The sequence below is a fragment of the Lagenorhynchus albirostris genome, chromosome 13 (genome assembly GCF_949774975.1).
Source record: "Lagenorhynchus albirostris chromosome 13, mLagAlb1.1, whole genome shotgun sequence".
Taxonomy (NCBI): Eukaryota; Metazoa; Chordata; class Mammalia; order Artiodactyla; family Delphinidae; genus Lagenorhynchus; species Lagenorhynchus albirostris.
Window position 1 is genome coordinate 26234555 of NC_083107.1, and position 19120 is coordinate 26253674.

The 19120-nt window shown below is 42.5% G+C and overlaps 1 protein-coding gene and 1 pseudogene across 1 annotated transcript in view; one reads left to right on the forward strand and one right to left on the reverse strand.

Annotated features, from left to right (window-relative positions):
* The first annotated feature begins 7226 nt into the window (after positions 1-7226).
* LOC132531932 (putative N-acetyltransferase 8B) lies at positions 7227-7831 on the forward strand (annotated as a pseudogene).
* Positions 7832-10290: 2459 nt separating this feature from the next.
* Positions 10291-19120, reverse strand: part of LOC132531933 (centrosome-associated protein ALMS1-like) — a 34868-nt gene continuing 26038 nt past the window's right edge. The window contains exons 5-7 of the mRNA XM_060170024.1: positions 18686-18869; positions 16469-16532; positions 10291-10480 (exon numbers count right to left, since the gene is read on the reverse strand). Of these exons, the coding sequence (XP_060026007.1) occupies positions 10366-10480; positions 16469-16532; positions 18686-18869 (363 nt within the window). The 3' untranslated portion in view covers positions 10291-10365. The remainder of the gene's footprint in view (positions 10481-16468; positions 16533-18685; positions 18870-19120) is intronic.

Here is a 19120-nt window from a genome sequence, read left to right on the forward strand (position 1 = left end):
TGTGGACCATTTTTAAGGTCTTTATTGAATTTGTTACAGTATTGCTTGTGTTTTATGTTTTGGTTTTTTGGCCACAAGGCATGTGGGATCTTAGCTCCCCGACCAGGGATCAGATCTGCACCCCTTGCATTGGAAGGAAAAGTCTTAACCACTGGACGCCAGGGAAGTCCCATAGAACAATCTTTCTTTCTTTTTTTTTTTTTTTTAAGTGATGTTGACATTCTTTGACGAGTACCCTAGACGTGTTTCAGAATTTCAGAATGAGTTTGTTCATGATTCGAGTCAGTTTAAAAATTTGGGGGAATGATAGTAGATAGATTTTGTGTCCTTCCAGTTGTGTATTGTTGGGAGGCACATCATGTCAGTTGGCCTCATCATTGGTGATAACAGTTTGGTCACTTCATTAAGGTGGTCCCCACCCCCTGCCGGACCTCTCCATTATGAAGGCATCTTTTCCCCTGAAGCTTAGGGAGTCAAAGCTGCTGTAAAGCTCAAAGTGCTTGTGGTCAAAATTAAAACTCAGATCTGAGTGACCCCTGATTCTATGCTCCTAATGACTCCATCACACTGCTTCTTCCCGTGCCATCACTCTCAAACATGTTTTTATCCATGTGAAACATCACATATGTAATTCTATTTTTATACAATGACATTGCTTTCAATTTTTCACTTCGCTTTTGCAAATAAATCTCTGTACACATCTCTTTCTTTAGGATAGCTTCCCTGAAGTGGAGTTATTAGGGAAGAGGATATAAATTTTTTAATACCAGAAAGGTGCAATTTTGCACTTGTAATTGGCACAAGTGTGTCAGTCTCAGCAGACTCGCCAACAATGCCTTTTAACCTTTCAACACTTTCACCATTTTGAGTTGTCAGACTACTGGTGAAGTTGAACTGTTTATTAGTTTGTTATGAAGAGTGTTTTGAAAGTGTTATAAATAGTTATTTCTGTAACTATTTATAATGTTTTCAACTCTTTGTGAGCCTTTGGCTGAAGAAGAAAAAAGAAAAAGTAATGCCATTTCCTGGGAAAGAAGGTAACGTAAGCTTTTTCTCTAAAATAATTGATGCAATTTAGGAACAACGTTCTTTGTTCCTAAATTAACCAGGTTGCTTCAGAGCCTAAAGGCTCCCCAGCAAAAGCAAGCTGTAATTATAGGGACTTTGGTGCTGGCAGAAAAGGGATGCAGTTTGGTAGGACACCCTTATCTGGCTCCCTAGTCAAGCGTTACATATTAAAGTAAAAAGCCAGCTGTTTCTGGGATAAGGTGAGGGAAGGGGGCTCTGTTACCCAGGCAATCATTGTTGCTCCCCATCTCCCCAGTCTTGGGAACAACTAAGGCTGTAACTACAGTGAAATCGTCTTTAATCCCCTATTCCCCTCCCCACCACACACTCAGAAGAACTACAAGAACTGCTCCCAAGCCCTGCACCTTCTTTTTAGAAGGAGCCTCATGGCTCACAGGTTATTTCAGGCCTCCTTTTGCCAGTCTCATTCTGCTTTTCCCCTTGATGACCTTTCCACTTGTCTGCAAACTACAGTAGTCAATTCCTCTGCCCTGGAACCTGTGCTGGGTTTGCAGCTGCTTCTCTGCTCCTGGCTTTGTTTTGCTGACTGACATGCCATCTGTACTCCATGTTACAATATTGAGTAAAGCACAGCTCTCTAGGTTGATTGGGTGCAATGAGCAAAGTTTGTATTCATCAAATTTGCCTGTTCTTGTTTCATATCCTCTGTGCCAGTAGTCTCCCATCGTTCCCTCCAGGTCACCCTTCATCTTTCTCCACTCTTCTCTCTGCCCTGGAGGCTGACTTACCGTGTACCCAGCAAGAGGTCCTCCCTTCCCCATGGCTTCTACTTGGGTTTGGCCAGTGTGTGTGAAGGGGGGAGGCTAGCAGGAGAACGAGGCCAGGGTATTTATTCTCCTGGCCCCTCCCTGCAAGGACCCCTAGGCTGGCTTTGGCCCTGAACCTCTCAGGGCGGTCCGTGCTACTCAACTCCTGGGTCAGGCTCCTGTCACCTCTCCCTCCACCTCACTTCAGGCCTCTGAGCAATAACACGTCTGGTTCCCCTCTACCCATCCATACCTTCATAATTTGGGCCTCTGGTGATCCATATCTGTAAAATCAGCTCGAGTTATCCTAATTTGAGTGCTGATAGCATCTCCCTTTTGCTAAATTTGTTAAAAGGTTAGGTTAGATTAGAAACATTTCTGTAGATCTGCATCATTGTTCTAGGATTTCTGAACATCCTGCCAAGGACCTATTAGTCCACTTTCTTTCCCCTTGAAATAATTTGCTGTTATTTCCTCTCATTCGTCTAAGTTATGAGTTCTCAGTGGGAGACCAGGGCATTGACCTGAGGCTAGGTTATTGGGAGCCCCGATGAGAGATCAGGGGAGATGATGTTCTTTCCAGGTCAGCCTCCAGCCTCTCTTTCTGAGGCTTCTAAAACACTGTGAGTCTTGTCTACCTTCCATTTCATTGGCCCATTTCTGGACTGAGCTGGTCTATTAGGCAAGTGTTCTTCATAAATGCAAGCATGGGATTTCATTGACATGCTGCTCTCAGGTCCCACAGCTCTGTGAATAACAGTGATTTCAAAAATATAATTACCTATTATAATCAGGCTCCTATAGGCAATATAAAAATAAAATAATTTATCCAGTTACTTGTAACTGTTTAACTGTAATAAGTTAACAGTTACTTGTTAAGCAAGTAACAAATTAACAGTGATATAAGTGCTTAATGAGAAGTGCAAAGGCTTCAAAGAGGGAGCAGATACAAGATCCATCTGCTTGGGAGGGGTCAGAAGTCTTGATGGAGAAGGTAGCACTAAACTGGATCTTGAAGAAAGAACAGAGCCTTAGTCACGTATTGGAATTTGTTCAAGTATGGTCTGACCGCTGGTGATAGGGGCGTAATGAGGCTTGTAGGTGACTCTTGCATCCCAGCAGACAGAGCTGGTTCTCCTGGAATACAGTGCTTTACACTACTTAATAATTCACTTGTCAGACAGCTGCCTGTTGGGGTCAGCATGTGGTACTGAAAAAGCAAAATGTTCAGGCCTTCAAGTCAGAGCTGCCAAGGCTTGGGTCCCACCCTGCCATTTTCTATGGGGTTGTGGGTTGGATGTCTCAGGCTTGTGGGCTTCGGTTTCCCATTTGTAAAATGGAAACAGTATCAACCTTAGCTCTTAGGTTGCTGCCAATATCAAATAGTACAGCGTAGGAAAAGTGCTTTCTCACAGTGCCAGGCATCTAATATCTCAGTGAATAACAGCTGTCTCTCCTTCCCTGTATGTACCTGCATAGTGCCGAGGCAGATAGTAAAACCAAATAAGACTCACTGCTGGTGGGAAAGGAAAACTCTGGACAACAGTTTGGCAGCTCCTCAAAATGTTAAAATAGACTTACCATATGACCCGGCAATTCCACTCCTAGGTATATACCAAAGGAATTGAAAACAGTCGTTGAAACAACCACTTGTGCAGAATGTTCATAGCAGCACTATTCACAATAGCCAAAAGGCGGAAACAATTCGTGTCCATCAGTGGATGACTGGATGAACAGATGTGGTCTGTCCATACCATGCAACATTATCCAGCCGTGAAAAGCAGTGAAGAACTGATACATGCTAGGACATGGGTCAACTTTGAGAACAAAAGTGAAAGAGGCTGAACGTCAAAGTTCACATATTACGTGTTTCCATTTAAATGAAACATCAAGAATAGGTAAATCCATAGAGACAGAAAGCAGGTTAGTGGTTTCCAGGGGCTCGGGAGCGGTGGAAATAGGGAGTGACTACCTACTGACTAACAGGTCTCCTTTTGGGGTAAAGAAAATGCTTTGGAACTAGATAGAGGTGGTAGTTACACAACATTGTGAATGTACTAAATGCCACTGAATTGTACACATTTAAATGGTTAATTAAAATAATAGAATAAAATAACACACCCGCCTTACCTTTAGGAGTTCACAATCTTAGCTGGGTCTCTTTAGACTCTTAAGAGTTGGCTGAGGGAACTTCCCTGGTGGTCCAGTGGTTAAGAATCCACCTTCCAATGCAGGGGACAAGGGTTCAATCCCTGGTCAGGGAACTAAGATCCCACATGCCGTGGGGCAACTAAGTCTGCGCCACAACTACTGAGCCTGTGCACCACAACTGGAGAGAAGCCGGTGTGCTACAACCAAAGATCCCACGTGCTGCAACTAAGATCCGATGCAGCCAAAAATAAATAAATATTTAAAAAAAAAGAGTTGGCTGAGGCACATTTGCAGCAACATGGATGGACCTAGAGATTATCATGCTAAGTGAAGTCAGAAAGAGAAAGACAAACACCATATGATATCACTTATATGTGGAATCTAAAATATGACACAAATGAACTCATCTACGAAACAGAAACAGACTCACAGACGTAGAGAACAGACTTGTGGTTGCTAAGGGGGAGCGGGCGTGGGGGAGGGATGGATTGGGAGTTTGGGATGGGCAGATGCAAACTGTTATATATAGGATGGATAAACAACAAGGTCCTAATGTATAGCACAGGGAACTATATACAGTATTCTATGATAAACCATAGTAGAAAAAAATCTGGAAAAGAATGTACATATATGTATAACTGAATCACTTTGCTGCACAGCAGAAATTAACACATTGTAAATCAACTATAGTTCAATAAAATAAATTTAAAATAAAATAAAGAAGTTGGCTGAGGCAGACAGGTAGATTCCCAAGCCTCAGTTTCATCATCTGCATGCAGGGCCAAGAGTCTGGAATGTGCTGAGACTTCCAGACTTCATTTCTTACACAGAGAATTACCCATAATTCCTCTATCCAGAGACAAATGCTGCCAATGTTTGGTGTAACCATTCAGACTTTTCTCTCTGCACGCTTGTGTGTATAAGTTACTTTTGTTATATTTTTCCAAAAATGAATGAAAACATACTGTTTTATAACCTTTATAGGTTGGTGCTATATTTTGACAATTATTTTTCATGTCAATAAATCCTCCTCATTATTCATGGCTATGAGGAAGGTTGAAAAGCTTGAATGTAAACCAAGACCATTGGGTGTTGAGGAAGCCACAGAAGCTGGTGAGAATACAGGAAAGAGAGGGCAGGGACAGATCAAGGACCTCTGGCCCCTCAGCTGGACTATTAGGTTTCTGACTAGTTGTTATTAGATAGACTCATTAGGGATACTCAGCTGTATTTTGGAGCCTTCTATTCTCTTTTGATTCTTACTTCAAGTTTTGCTTAACATTTAAAAAAATATTAAAATGTACTGAAAACAATGTAACACACCCATGGCTCACCACCCTCCCTTCATGTTAGTTAAACCCTTGTGGGCTTTTTGCGTGCCAAAGATCTGGGCCTCAGCAGTCTCCGTCACCAGCCCTGGATTCCAGCTGCCAGGATGGCACCTTTGGGGTGGTCATGATCTGTCTCTCCAAGTCTGGTCTCTCTCCAGCGTCTTCCTAGATGCTCTTGCCAGAAATCTGGCTGTCATCTCTGACCACTTCTTCATCCTCAGATCATCCACTCCTGCCATTTCTGCCCCCAAAGTGCACCTCCAAGTGGGCCAGGTCACACCCATGGCCCAACTCCAGTCCAAGTCACTGCTTTCTCTCGTAGGATCCCTGCTAGCCTAGATGGCTCCTTTGTGAACATAGAACAAGGCACCCCCTTCACAAAGACACAACCTATTGGGAACACAGTTCAGTGAGCAGCGACACCTTTGAGCAAATAAGAAAAAGGTGCCTTTTCCTTTGGTCAGGCTCAACTCTGTGCCAGGGCTCATGGACTTTAGTTCCCACTAGCCTTCTTGGGCGAGGTGCTTTTACAGCGAGCAGCCTGCATATCTGTATCTGGAGGCCCTTCTTTTGCCTGGACTGCTGTGCTAGCTTCTGGGGGCAGGGGGATATATGCTTCCATTCCTGGCTCTTCCAATCCATTTTCCACATGTAGCCAGAGTAATAGACACACCCCACACACCCCACCCCTACCTCTGGTTATGTTACTCCCCAGCTAAAAACATAGCAATGGCCTCCTGGTGTTCTTGGAATAGAGTCCAAACTTCCTAACCTGGATGATAGGCCCTGCATGGCCAGGTCCCTGCTGCCCTCATCCAGCTGTGAAGCACCTTGTGTGCTGAGCCAGGGGACTTGGACTCTGGTCTGTGATGACAGAGCACGGGGTGAGGGGCAAATTCCCCAGGGTCATAGCAGCTGTGTGGAGGGGCTGAGGGTGGACATCAGGGACCACCAAGGTGCTGCGTGAACTGCCATGGTGTGGAGTGTAGGCCGTCCACAAGGGCAAGGATACCTGAGCTGTTCCAGACTCTGCGTGCCCCCTCCAGGCTGATTCCCCAGTGATCAGAGAGTGCAGAATGGACTCCCTGCTCCATCATAGCCCAGCTACTTGAGCCTGGGATTTATGATGAACGAATATCCAGGAGCTGGCCAATGAGGTACCATCCAGGGCCTGGAAGTGGAGCGTGCCCTTGCAGTCTCTCCTGGATGCCAGCTGGAGGCTGAGGGCAGCGGCTGCCCTGGACACTCAAGGCTCTTGTGGTAGCAGGTGAGAGGCTATGGGTGGAAGGACAGTGTTCTTAGGTGTGGCCTGGAGCTCTGGACCCTCCTCTGGTTCTCAAGGCTGGTCTATTTTTGGTGTTTGGCTCTTATGCTACCTCAGCAGCCTGAAAATTTGCAAACAAGTGGGAAGAAGCCTTTGTTGAAACTTGTACTTGGAAACACAGGACCACTGTAGTGTATGGTCCCTGGGAGAGGGACACATGCTTGGCTGCTGCATGGTGCCACCCCAATGTATGGAGAAGCTGAGAGCCAGGGAAAGGGGAAAGAGGGAGAGGGGAGGGTACTTCATAACCAGAGATTTGTATATGTTATTTTATTAAATCCTCTAAACAACTTCAGAAGGCAGGTTCTTGGAGAAGATTATGGAACATGCCCAAGGTCATACATGGAGACGGGACCAAATGCAGACCTTTCTGCTGACTCTACACCTTCTCCCAGTGGTTGTGGCCTATTTCCTCTTGGGTAGAAGCAGAAAGACACATCCTTGAGCAGGGTCATCCCCGGTTCTGGGGGGTGGGAGGATAAGCCACTCACATGGCTTCTTCTCTTTCCCCCAGGGCTGCCAGGAAGTCATACAGGGACTGCTACCTCTCTCTTGAACGTTGAGATCCAGACACAGAAGTCTTCCATGGCTCCTTATCAAATCCACAAATACCAGGAAAATTATCGCAAATGGGTCGTGGGCTTGTTCTCCAAGGTGATGACCGAGCACCTTCCCACCACCTTCCACAACATCCTAAAGCTGCCCCGAACCCTTGTGCTCTTGCTTGCGGGGGCCCCTTGCCCTATTCCTGGTCTCTCGCTCCTGGGTCCTGGACTTCGTGGCCAGCCCCGCCCTCCTTGTTGCCCTGAGGTTTCTTGCCGAACACCCCTGGATCCAGTTTGAGGTCATGTCTTTGCACAGACATGTCTGACATCACCAAATCCTACTTCAGTGAGAGTGGCTCCTGCTTCTGGGTGGTTGAGTCTGGGGGGCAGGTGGTGGGCATGGTGGGAGTGCTGCCCATTCAGAAGGCCACCCTGTGGAATGAGCAGTTGCAGCTGCTTCACCTACGTGTGGCCCTGGAGCACCGTGGTCAGGTGATAAGTAAAAGCCCTGGTCAGGACTGTCTGAGTCTGTGTGGCACCAGGGCTACAGCACCAGCACACTGCAGTACTCTGCCCTGGCCCTTTACCAGCGCCTCGGCTTCTGGAAGATGGGCTAGTTTTTCTTCTCCACAAGCTATAGGCTAGTTGCTGTCCCTGCAATTCAATTTATCTACCGTCTCCCCTCTGCTCAGGTCTCTCAGGCACTGGAGCAAGAAGGGGGCCTATGATCTGTGTCGTTGTGGATTAGTTAGGAGGGATCGGCTCTGCTGCAGTAATAAGCAAACCCTGAAGTCTCACTGCGACGACACAGTAAAAGCTTACTGCTTGTTCACATTGGAACCCGATGGCCTTGGTGGTGGGGTGGCCCTGCTCCATTCAGTTTTTGGGGTTGCTACTGTTTCATTTATCTAGTGCCACGAGAATGTTGCATAAAAAACCACCACAAAATAATGATAAACATTTTTTTAGCTCATGAGTCTGTGGGTCAGCAGCTTAGGCTGAGCTCAGCTGGGCCGCCCCTTAGATCTCCAGGTGTCATGCCCTGCCTCTTCAGTGAGAGGAAATGCGAAGTCATGTGGAAAGGGCGTGGAGAAGGAGTGTGAGAAGAATCCACGTGAGAAGGATCAGGGCCAATGATGCCATCAGTCTGCTATGGCCCCCAAGGTCGCTGCTGAAGGGCAAGAAAGGCAGCCAGGGGCAGAGTGTGGGATTTGACATGGACTAGACCTAGAAGTGGCACAACCCACATCCCACTGGCCAGGGCCAGGTCATGATTTAAGTCAAGCTTCTGTTGCCTCTTGAGTTGTGTCTACTAAAGGCTAATGTTCCCGAAGGAAGCTGGAATGAGGCTAGGCGGTATCTCTGGACCCAAGGCACCTGTGTCTGCTGAGAGTCTCTGGGCCCACCTGATGGCTACCCTAACCAGACACTGCCTGACACCAAGTCAACAAAAGGGCTCTCACCGTGTTATGCTGTATTTCTTTTCCTTGACTGGTGCTTTTAGATTGAAGTTCCCCACACACCTCAGGGAGACACTGCATAGCTCCCTGCACCTCTACAGATGGGAAATAAATAACCCTCTGCTGCTTGCTTTACTATGAGTCAATCAGAAGTTATTTTCTATAAAAACACAAACAAAAAGGGACTTACTCTTGCCTAGAATTAAGATAATACCATTGTAACAAACATCCCTGTGGGCAAGGCCACTGTGGAGAAAGTATTGCTCCTAAACCATTAATAATCTTAGTCATCATTCTACCCAAGACTCTTCAGAAGGTTACTACTTCTAAATTACACATGGACAACAAGGTAAGTTTTATTAAACCAGACTCATAAAAGTAAGGATTGTGCTCCTCCAGGCTGATAAAATATAATTCCAAGGCTCTGAGGAAAATACTTATGTCAGTTCCAAGGAACTTTTCTCCCCAAGAATTGATTGGTCACTTTCTGTGGAAGAAAAGAAAGGCAGGAAAGAGGTTAGATACTCTTGCCACTAGAGGCAGACAGCCACTCCTCACCCCAGACATGTTGCTGAAGAGACCAGTGTCGTTCTCCCCAAATCTTGTTTCTCTTTCCCAGCTACAGAAACTATGGTAATTATACAAAAAATACTTCCTGAAGTGTTTAGGGAAGATGATCTGTAGTCTATTATAGTCTATACAGAAATATAGTATTAATATAATCCTAATAGACTAATCCATCCATCAGTTCACAAACACACAAGCACAATAAGAGGCCTGGCCTTGTGATGCTGACACACCAGACAGGCCATGTAGTGCCTGGGGTGTCCTCACTTGAGGGAGCCCAGCCTGAGCTGCAGTATGTGCTCCAGAAGCAGCTCTCCAATCCCACATCAGTCTGGTATGAACTCGTCTCTTGGTTTCTGACTTTCAGAGTCCTCTGGGGGTGAAGTGAGGGGGCTGGGAAAGAAATGAGAACACTGAAGGATCTGGACCTTCAGGCATAGTGGCCCATCTGCTTTCTCAAGGAATTAATTGGTAGCAAGTCCCCTGGCCTGTGAGGTTCTAAAACTTGCAGTACCACTGATTCTACTGGGGCTGTGGGCAGGAAATGGTAGTGGCTTCAAGGCTCTGAGTACCCAAACTGCCAACTTGTATGCTACACTTGGACATTTTCCAATTTATTTAAAAAGTTCTAGTGGTATATGATTCACCCATAAGGGGCATAAAACTATCATTTGGGACTCTGGATGAAAACTCATTAGTTCTGAAAGGTGTGGGCATTTCCAGCATGGCGTCTAAACTGACACCCAAGTATGAAATTTGGTTTCATTCCAAATGTATGCCTGGAAGGTGCCTTATTTATTTATTTATTAAACAATTTTAAAACATTAAAACAATTTTTTGGGGGGGCCGTGCCATGCGGCATGTGGGATCTTAGTTCTCTGGCCAGGGATCAAACCTGTGCCCCCTGCAGTGGAAGCATTGAGTCTTAACCACTGGACTACCACGGAAGTCCCTGGAAGATGCCTTTTTCAGATTTGCCTTTCTAGATTTTTGGATTTGAACTCTAGTTACAGGTGCTTTTATCTTCTAAATTTTAGTAGTGGTACAATGCGTTATGAGCTTAAGTTCACTCTCCAAATGTGGTTAATTCAAACAGGTCAGATGTGTTTTTCTCAATTTCTCTTTCCCCTGATAAATCTCATCAATCCTGCTCTAGGACTGACTGACCTTTTTATATAGCTGGGCTTGCAGCCAGTATGGCTTATATTCCAATCTCCACTTTTCCTCTTCTCTCTTGTTCTGTACTTCTGGAAGCTGTTCATAAATCCTTAGAAATGGCACCGATGGAAAGACAGAAAGCAGTGAGGCCACCTGACCACAGAGGCACACGATCACTCCTCCCCACATCTCCCTAAGTTCTACTGCTCTCCAGGCACTCAGTCCCTCAGACAGGCTGTGGGCCTGTTGTGTGCCCAGCTTCTTGTTAGACACTTGGACACAAAGAACCCTGGCCTGGAGTGCTCATGATCTGAAAAGGGATACAGATAAAAACATAATAAAATCCTGCTAATAGTGGTTACTTATGGGAAAGAAGTGGAATGAGGGGTGGAGATGAACTTCTTTTCACTCTATATGGAAAAATGTATGGTTTCAATATAAGATAATGACTTCGTATTACTACCATATTTTTAAGCATGAAAAATAATGGAAAAGAAAATACAATAATCATCATATCTACAAAATGCTACATAGAGTTATAGGAAAAGAAACAGAACTTATTCTGATTGAAGGAGGTCAAGGAAGACCAGAGAAGAGACTAAGCTTGAGGTAGGTCTTGAAGAATAGTTAGGAACAGAAAGGGGAGGTGGGGAGAAGGGAGTGTTGGTAAGAATGGAGTCAAGGCTTCACGGAGATAGTGTAGGGGAACAGGAGGGAAGCAGATGGGGTGAAGGTCTCATAGCCATGTGAAAACCTTGGGCTTTGTCCTATCAGGGACTGAATGCCACTGATTTTAAGTAGGGAGGAACATGATCAAACATTCATTTGATAAATACACTCTAACTGGAAATAATGTAAATCTCCGACAAAAGAACAGTTAAACAAATTATGGGCTATAATAAAATTATTACAAAGCATAAAATGTTTCAAATAGTTTTTATGCTATGGGAAAACATTCACAATACAATGTTAAGCAAAATAAAGCAGGCTACAAACCTGTATATATAGTATGATAAACAATCTGGGGAGAAAGAAGTGTGTTAACACAGGTCTCTGCAAAATCCTCATAGAAACAGGACTAGTGTTAGTTATGTTTAGATGGAAGAATTATGAATGACATTTATTTTCTTCTTTCTGATTTTTTCTATATTTTCCAAAGTTTTCTATAATCTGAAAAAGAAATCATTGATAATGATGTAGCGGCTCTGTGGAAAAGAGATTAGAGAAGATAAAGAGCAGAAGGGGGAGAAGAGCAGTCCTCCAAGAGAGGAGGCTAAGCCCGCATCAAGGCAGTGAGGAGAATGGGTTCCAGAGCGATCATGAAGGCGAGTCTCCAGGACGCACTAGCCGACTGCACGTACAGTGCGGGGTCACGGAGCTGGAGGCAATAGCTCCCCAGCTTTTCCAGTGGGTGAGTGGGTGGCCCAAGTAAGTGTGGGAGAGGAAAATGGGTAGTTCCACTTTGGACACAGTGAGGATAATCACTAAATGAAAACACAAAAGTGGAGGTCAGGAAAGAGATCAAAGAAGAACAAACATATATTTTAAAAAGTCACTGTTGATGAAAACCACAATGAGATAGCACATCACATCTGTTAGAATGGCTATTATCAAAAAAATAAGAGATAACAAATGCTGGTGAGGAGGTGAGAATGTGCTCCGTTGGTGGGAATGTAAACTGGTGCAGCCACTATGGAAAACAGTGTGGAGGTTCCTCAAAACATTAAAAATAGAACTGCCGTATGATCCAGCAATCCCACTTGTGGGTACATAGCTGAAGGAGATGAAATCATGATCTCAAAAAGATATCTGCACCCCCATGTTCATTGCAGCACTATTTACGATAGTGAAGGCATGGAAACGTACGTGTCCATCGACGGATGAATGGATAAAGAAAATGTGATATATATATATCTACATATAATGGAACATACATATAATGGAATATATATAATGGAAAATGTGATATATATACATATAATGGAATAGCCATAAGAAAAGAAAAAGATCCTGCCATTTGCAACAACATATATGGACCGTGAAGGCAATGTGCTAAATGAAATAAGTCAGACAGAGAAAGACAAAACTGTATGATCTCACTTATATGTGGAATCTAAAAGCATCAAACTCACAGAAACAGAGAACAGAATGGTGGTTGCCAGGACCTGAGGGATGGGGGAATGGAGAGATACTGGTCAAAGAGTACAAACTTCCAGTTTTATGATGAATAAGTTCTGGGGAGCAAATATGCAGTACAGTGACTGTAGTTAACAACACTGCACTGTATACTTGAAAGTTGCTATGACAGTAGAGCTTTAATGTTCTCACTATAACAACAACAAGAAAAATAAAATGGTAATTATGTGAGGTGAAGGATGTGTTAACTAACTTTATTGTGGTAAACATTTTGCAATACACATGTATGTCAAATCATCACATTACATAGCTTAAGCTTATACAATGTTAAATATCAATTATATCACAGTAAAGCTGGAAAAAAAGTCACGGTGAGAGAAGGGATAACAAAGTCCATTGGAAAAAGACAAGTTATCCCAAGGAGAACATGTGATGTGAAGAGAAAATCCGCTTGGGCCAGTAAAGGTTGTATTCTAGGGCTGGAAAGCTGGGAGTCGGGCTAATCAGAGTAGCCAGAAATTGCATTTTGTAAATGGATCCTTGAAAGCAATTACTACATACTATTGGGACTGTCTGTCTGCTCATGGTCTGGAGTCAACTATCTTTCATTTGTAGTACCTAGTCCAGTGCCTGGCGCATACCCAAATATACGCATTAATAAGTTAGTGAAAACACTTCTCTTAAAGGACACACTGGAAGAAATGCTTCAAGTTAAGAGAGTCAGGTTCTCTCTTCTCCAAATCTTTTCTCTTATCAGAAACATTTAAACATCTTTGGTAGAGGTAGGTGTTGGGAAAAGATGATGAGTAACACAGAGCTCCAGAGCTCCAAGTCCGCCACATGATACAGTTGAAGGAGTACTGGGTGGGGAGCCTGCTGCCGGACTCTAACCCCAGCTCTGGCCGACTTCCTGGCAACCTCTCTCTGGGTTACAGTTTCCTAAAAGTTAAAGGTAGACTAGATGATCTTTAAGATCCCATTCAACTCTATGATTCTCACATGGAAGTAGATGGCGTCTTTGAAAGGGGGCCATATCAGAAATAAAATGGAACAGAAGTACTCTAATGAAAATGTATCAATTTAAAACATGTCTCTTCCTAGAAGATGGGTACTTAATCCACCCCTACAACTATACTTATATTTTAAAGCACAGATACCTTTCAGAAGATGCCCTACCTTCTTGCAGGCAAGCTTCATAGTCCCATATAGCAAGGACTCCTCTTGCTGAGGTGAGATTGTTATTAGCTGCCACACAATGAACACTATGTAATGTCCATTAATTAAATTTTGTGACATTCAGAATGAAGCAATAATTCTCAAAGTTTTTGGACTTTTGACACCTTTATACTCCTAAAAATTGAGGGCAATTTTGGTGAATGTGGACTTTATCTATTGATACTTACTGTATTAGAAATTAAAACATTTAAAAAGAATTTAAAAAATACTTATTTCACAACCTAAGTGTCCATCAACAGATGAATGGATAAAGGTGTGGTATGTATATACAATGGAATACTACTCAGCCATAAAAAGAATGAAATTCTGCCATTTGCAACAACATGGATGGACCTAGAAGGTATTATGCTTAGTGAAACAAGTCAGACAAAGACAAATACTGTATTACATCACTGATGTGTGGAGTCCAGAAAATAAAACAAATGAATGTATATAACAAAACAGAAACAGACTCACAAATACAGAGAACAAACCACTGGTTACTAGTGGGGAGAAGGAAGGAGGGAGGGGCAAAATAGGGGTATAGGATTAGGAGATACAAACTATGTATAAAATAAATAAGCAACAAAGATATATTGTATAGCATGTGGAAACATAGCCACTATTTGTAATAATTTTAAATGGAGTATAACCTATAAAAATATTGAATCACTATGTTTTATGCCTGAAACTAATATTGTAAGTCAACTATACTTCAATAAAAAAACTTTTTTCTTAATTTATTAAAAAATAAGCCTGTTACATGCTAACATATAAAATATACTTTTCAAAACAAAAATAAGAAGAGTGGCATGTTATACATATTTTGTAAATCTCTTTAATGTCTGGTTTAACAGAAGACAGCTGAATTCTTATATTTGCTTCAGTATTAAGTTTGCTGTTATATGTTGTTCTGGTTAAAGTGTACATTAAAAAAATCCAGTTTACACACATATGTAATTGGAAAAGAAAAGAGTATTTTAATATTCTTTTCAGATAATTGCTGATTTTCTTTTTTTTTGGCCGCTCAGCTTTCGGGATGCAGGATCTTAGTTTCCCGACCAGGGACTGAAACTGCGCCCTCAGCAGTGAAAGCGTCATCTTAACCACTGGACCACCAGGGAATTCCCTGATTTTCTTGATACTATACCAAATCTTGACAAGTGGTAGTTTAAATGTTGACATATTTACTTATATAATATGAAAAATATTACAATTATTTATGTCACTGCTGATCTCATCAGAAAAGTCTAAGTACTGGGAGATAGTCAATCTCATATTAGTAGACACAAGTTTTCTAGAATTCTATTCTTTGCTTGAAAGCTCAGATTTTCTCTTTGGCAATAAATACTGTCAGCTGTTTTCCTGGAGAAGTGACAGATTCACTTCCTCATTTTCAAGAAAATATCTGTCATATACCAAATTTGGAATAATTAGTTTATCAGTCATTCTTTCAAGTAAAACCTATGTTCCATGAAAAAGGCAGCTAGTTCAGCTCAGTACACAAACCAAGGCTTTTCCTTGAACCAATCATCGTATCTTGGTATGCAGCAGAAGTGCTTTATGTGTACTTCCATTACACTGCTGCCATGTGGCTGTGAAGAATAAAATGCCAACTAGACTAGCAGTTTGGTCCACTGTCCCAAATAGTGCTAAGGCATCAGCAGTTTTAGTCCTCCCTTCATTACTTTTGCATCATCTGTACAAATGTCAATACAGTTAAAAAGACACATAATATCCTAGTAGTATTTTGAAATTTGTTTTGACCTGGCAAATTCCCTGAAAGGGCCTCAGCAACTTCCAGAGGCCCATGGACCACACTTTGAGAACCACTTGATTAAAGCATCCCTTTGAAATACCTATAAGGAAATGGTTTACTAAATGGAGAGTAAAAAGACTTCAAGAGGAATGCTTTAATTACCTAAGATAAATTGTTTTCAAGCACTATGCCAACTATAAAACTGTTCTTATTAAAGGAAGTCTCCAATGACCCCCTAAGAGGTAACCAACCATTAACTTAGTTATTCTATGGCAGTCTCATGAGCAATATATGCATACCTCTAATTAATTAATTGCTAATAAATGCAAAGGCACAAAATTTTAAAAAGTAAAAAATTAGTCTTTCTCCAACCTCTGTACCCCAGTCACTCAGTTCCTTGTCCCAAAGGCAACAACTATTACCAATTTTTTGGGTATCCTTCCAGAGATAGTCTATGCATATACAAGTATACGCATCTATGTAAGCACAAATACTTTTTTATTAAAGACTATACAAATGGTGGCAGTGTACACATGCTTCTGAAACTTGATTTTTTTTAAGCCTAATTTACTGTGTCTTGGAAACTATTCCCCTATCTCTCATTGTACTGGATACAATTCCTAGTAAAAGGATTGCCTAGATGTAAGGCCCCAGATATTTACTTTTATTTAAAAATATTTTTTATTTATATTTGTTTCTAACAAACACAAGCCTGATTAAGGCAAACAAATTAGTGGCGATTCTTTGTCTTTTTTATATATGAGGCATCCATACCATGATCTCCTATTTTTCATTTCTTTTTTAGTGCCATAAGTGAGAAACTATTTTTATAACTAATTTTCTCATAATGTATTGTTTTTTGTTTTTTTAATCTCTCATAATGTTTTACCTAGAGCATAATGCCTTTATTCGGGGGCCAAGCTATAGCTCCTGACCATTTGGTGGCCTGATTTATACTTTTATAGTTACTTATTCTTTTGGCCATACCATTTAGACCGCTGAATCATTTCCTTCTTTCCAACAGGCCTTTTCTTTTGGGCAGCCAGGAAGTCTAAGCAAAAGAAGAAGAGGGTTTTTTTTTAATGGACTGTGTCTTTTTTTTTTAATTGAGGTATAGTTGATTTACAATATTACATAAGTTTCAGGTGTACAACATAGTGATTCACAATTTTAAAGGTTATACTCCATTTATAGTTATTGTAAAATATTAGCTATACTCCCTATGCTGTACAATATGTCCTTGTAGCTTATTTATTTTATCTCTGAATCCCCTACCCCTATCTTGGCCCTCCCCCCTTCCCTTTCCCCACTGGTAACCACTAGTTTGTTCTCAATATCTGTGAGTCTATTTCTTTTTGTTATATTTACTGGTTTGTTGTATTTTTTAGATTCCACATATAAGTGATGTAATACAGTATTTGTCTTTCTCTCTCTGACTTATTTCACTAAGCATAATACCCTCCAGGTTAATCCATGCTGTTGCAAGTGGCAAAATTTCATTCTTTTTTATGGCTGAGTAGCAGTGGTGGTGTCACCCATACCAGCCCCTAAAAACTGAAGGACCTGTGACTTGATTTATCTCTCTGTTTCCATACCAGCCCCTGAGAGCTGAAGGACACTTGCCCTGATTTATCTTTGTGTTCGTTTCAAAAGTACCTGGCATTTGGCAGAGGTGTTTTGCAGCTGTACTTTGAAAGATACATGCTGTGAGAGATATATAGTGGTGAACTCCCCCAAACCAGTTCTGACTTGACCATAACAATAAGCGTGCGCGGATGAAACCTGGAAGTGTCCAAAAGTTACCTTTGCTTCGTTACCATGCTATGATCTCTGCTCAAAGGGGGCATTTGTACTCTGCTAGGCACAATCTGTGCCATGTGCAAAGGACCATGGAAGACTGTGCATGCCCTGGCTGGCCCCGGCTGCCCCTGAAAATCTCCACCCCTTTCCTCAAGCCCTAATGACCTATCTGCCTCCTAACCCTTAAAATCCCTTACTCTGCTCCCTTCAGGGAGAAAGTATCTTTAGAACATGAGCTCTCCTTTCTCCATTCCTTGATCAATGAATAAAGTCTATGCTCTGCTATGTCGAACCTGGTCTCATTCAATTGACATTTGTGACTCTAGGCAGAGGACCCATTGAGGGGTCCCCGACACTTAGGGGATCAGTAACAGGGGATTGTGCCTTAATAAGGAAGGCTGTGTTGCTCAAGAACTGTGAGAGGGAGCTGCTGGGACTTTGCACCCCTACCCTGAGCTGGCAGTGCTGGGTGGTGAGTAATGGCCAAGGCCAAGGCCAGGGTTAGACTATGATGACTATGATAGCAGCCTGAGGCTTCTGAAGACACAACACTGTGGCACAGACTAGACAGTGTGCATTGAAACACTGACCAGTTTACAGGTAAGGCTGTGATGAAAGCATTAGGTAGTACTTTATAGTTTTCATGGATTTCACATATTATTTTATTGAGATCTTACATCTAGCATAATTGTTAAGAGAATAGACTCTAGCACCAGCCCACCAGGGTTCAAATCCCAGTTTAACAGGTGTGTAAATCTTGGGCAAGGTACTTAATCTCTCTTTGGCCCAGTTTTCTCATCTGTGAAATAGGGATATTCATAGTATCACCTCAGAGAGGTTCTGGAAGCATTAAACAAGAACAATGTCTGGACAAAACATAAGGGCTATATAAGTATTTATTATTATTATTATTGCTACCCTATGAGGAAGGCAAGCCTGGAATCAGCCCCAAGCCCCTCAAAACATTATACGTTTGGAACTAACTTGCTCATGGTGACAGAGCTGGTTTTTAAAAACACCATTCTTGGCAATTCCCTGGCGGTACAGTGGTTAGGACTCTGTGCTTTCACTGCTGAGGGCCCGGGTTCAATCCCTGGTCAGGGAACTAAGATTCCACAAGCCACGTGGCACCCCCCAAACAAAAACAAACCCAAACACCATTCTCACTGCACACTCTCACTTTTAAAGTGTAGTGACAGGGCAAGAGTAACTGGGCTTATTTGGATTGTGAAAATGCTGAGAGCTAAATTGGGTAGGTTCTGCTACCTAAGGAGATTTGAGTCTCAACAAGCAAAAGGTCACTTTTTGATCTGTAACTGGCCTGGCACTGAGCAGTGCTGCCTTGCATGAAGCAGACCTTGCCCTCTCTACCAAGTCATAGGAAAGTGAACAGGAAGAGTATACCTCTCTTAGGGAGCAGGTGCATGGCATCCCGGTGGCCCTGCCATTCTTGCACAGTGTTGAACAGTGCCTCCCGTTCACTCTGTAACATGTTCTGCAGCTTCCGCTCCTGGACTATTAACTTCAGGCGCTTTATCCGTTCCCCAGAGTGGGAGATGAAGTCAGGTCTGTGAAGTTGCAGTGATTCCTGAGGAGGAGAAAAAGCCCCCAACCTCACATTAATGATATAGGCTTTTCTCCAAGGGCCTAGAAAAAACAGTACCTGCCTAACAGGTTTGGAAAGCCTGTTTGTAACTTATAGAAAATATCTAGAGTTGAAGAATTATCTAACAACTCCCTGTGCGGGAAAGCTCCAGTAGGAAAATCAGAGGGATCAGAGAAATGCCTTTGGAATAAGCCAAGAACTAAGACTGTGGCAATGACAACTCTCCCCAGTAT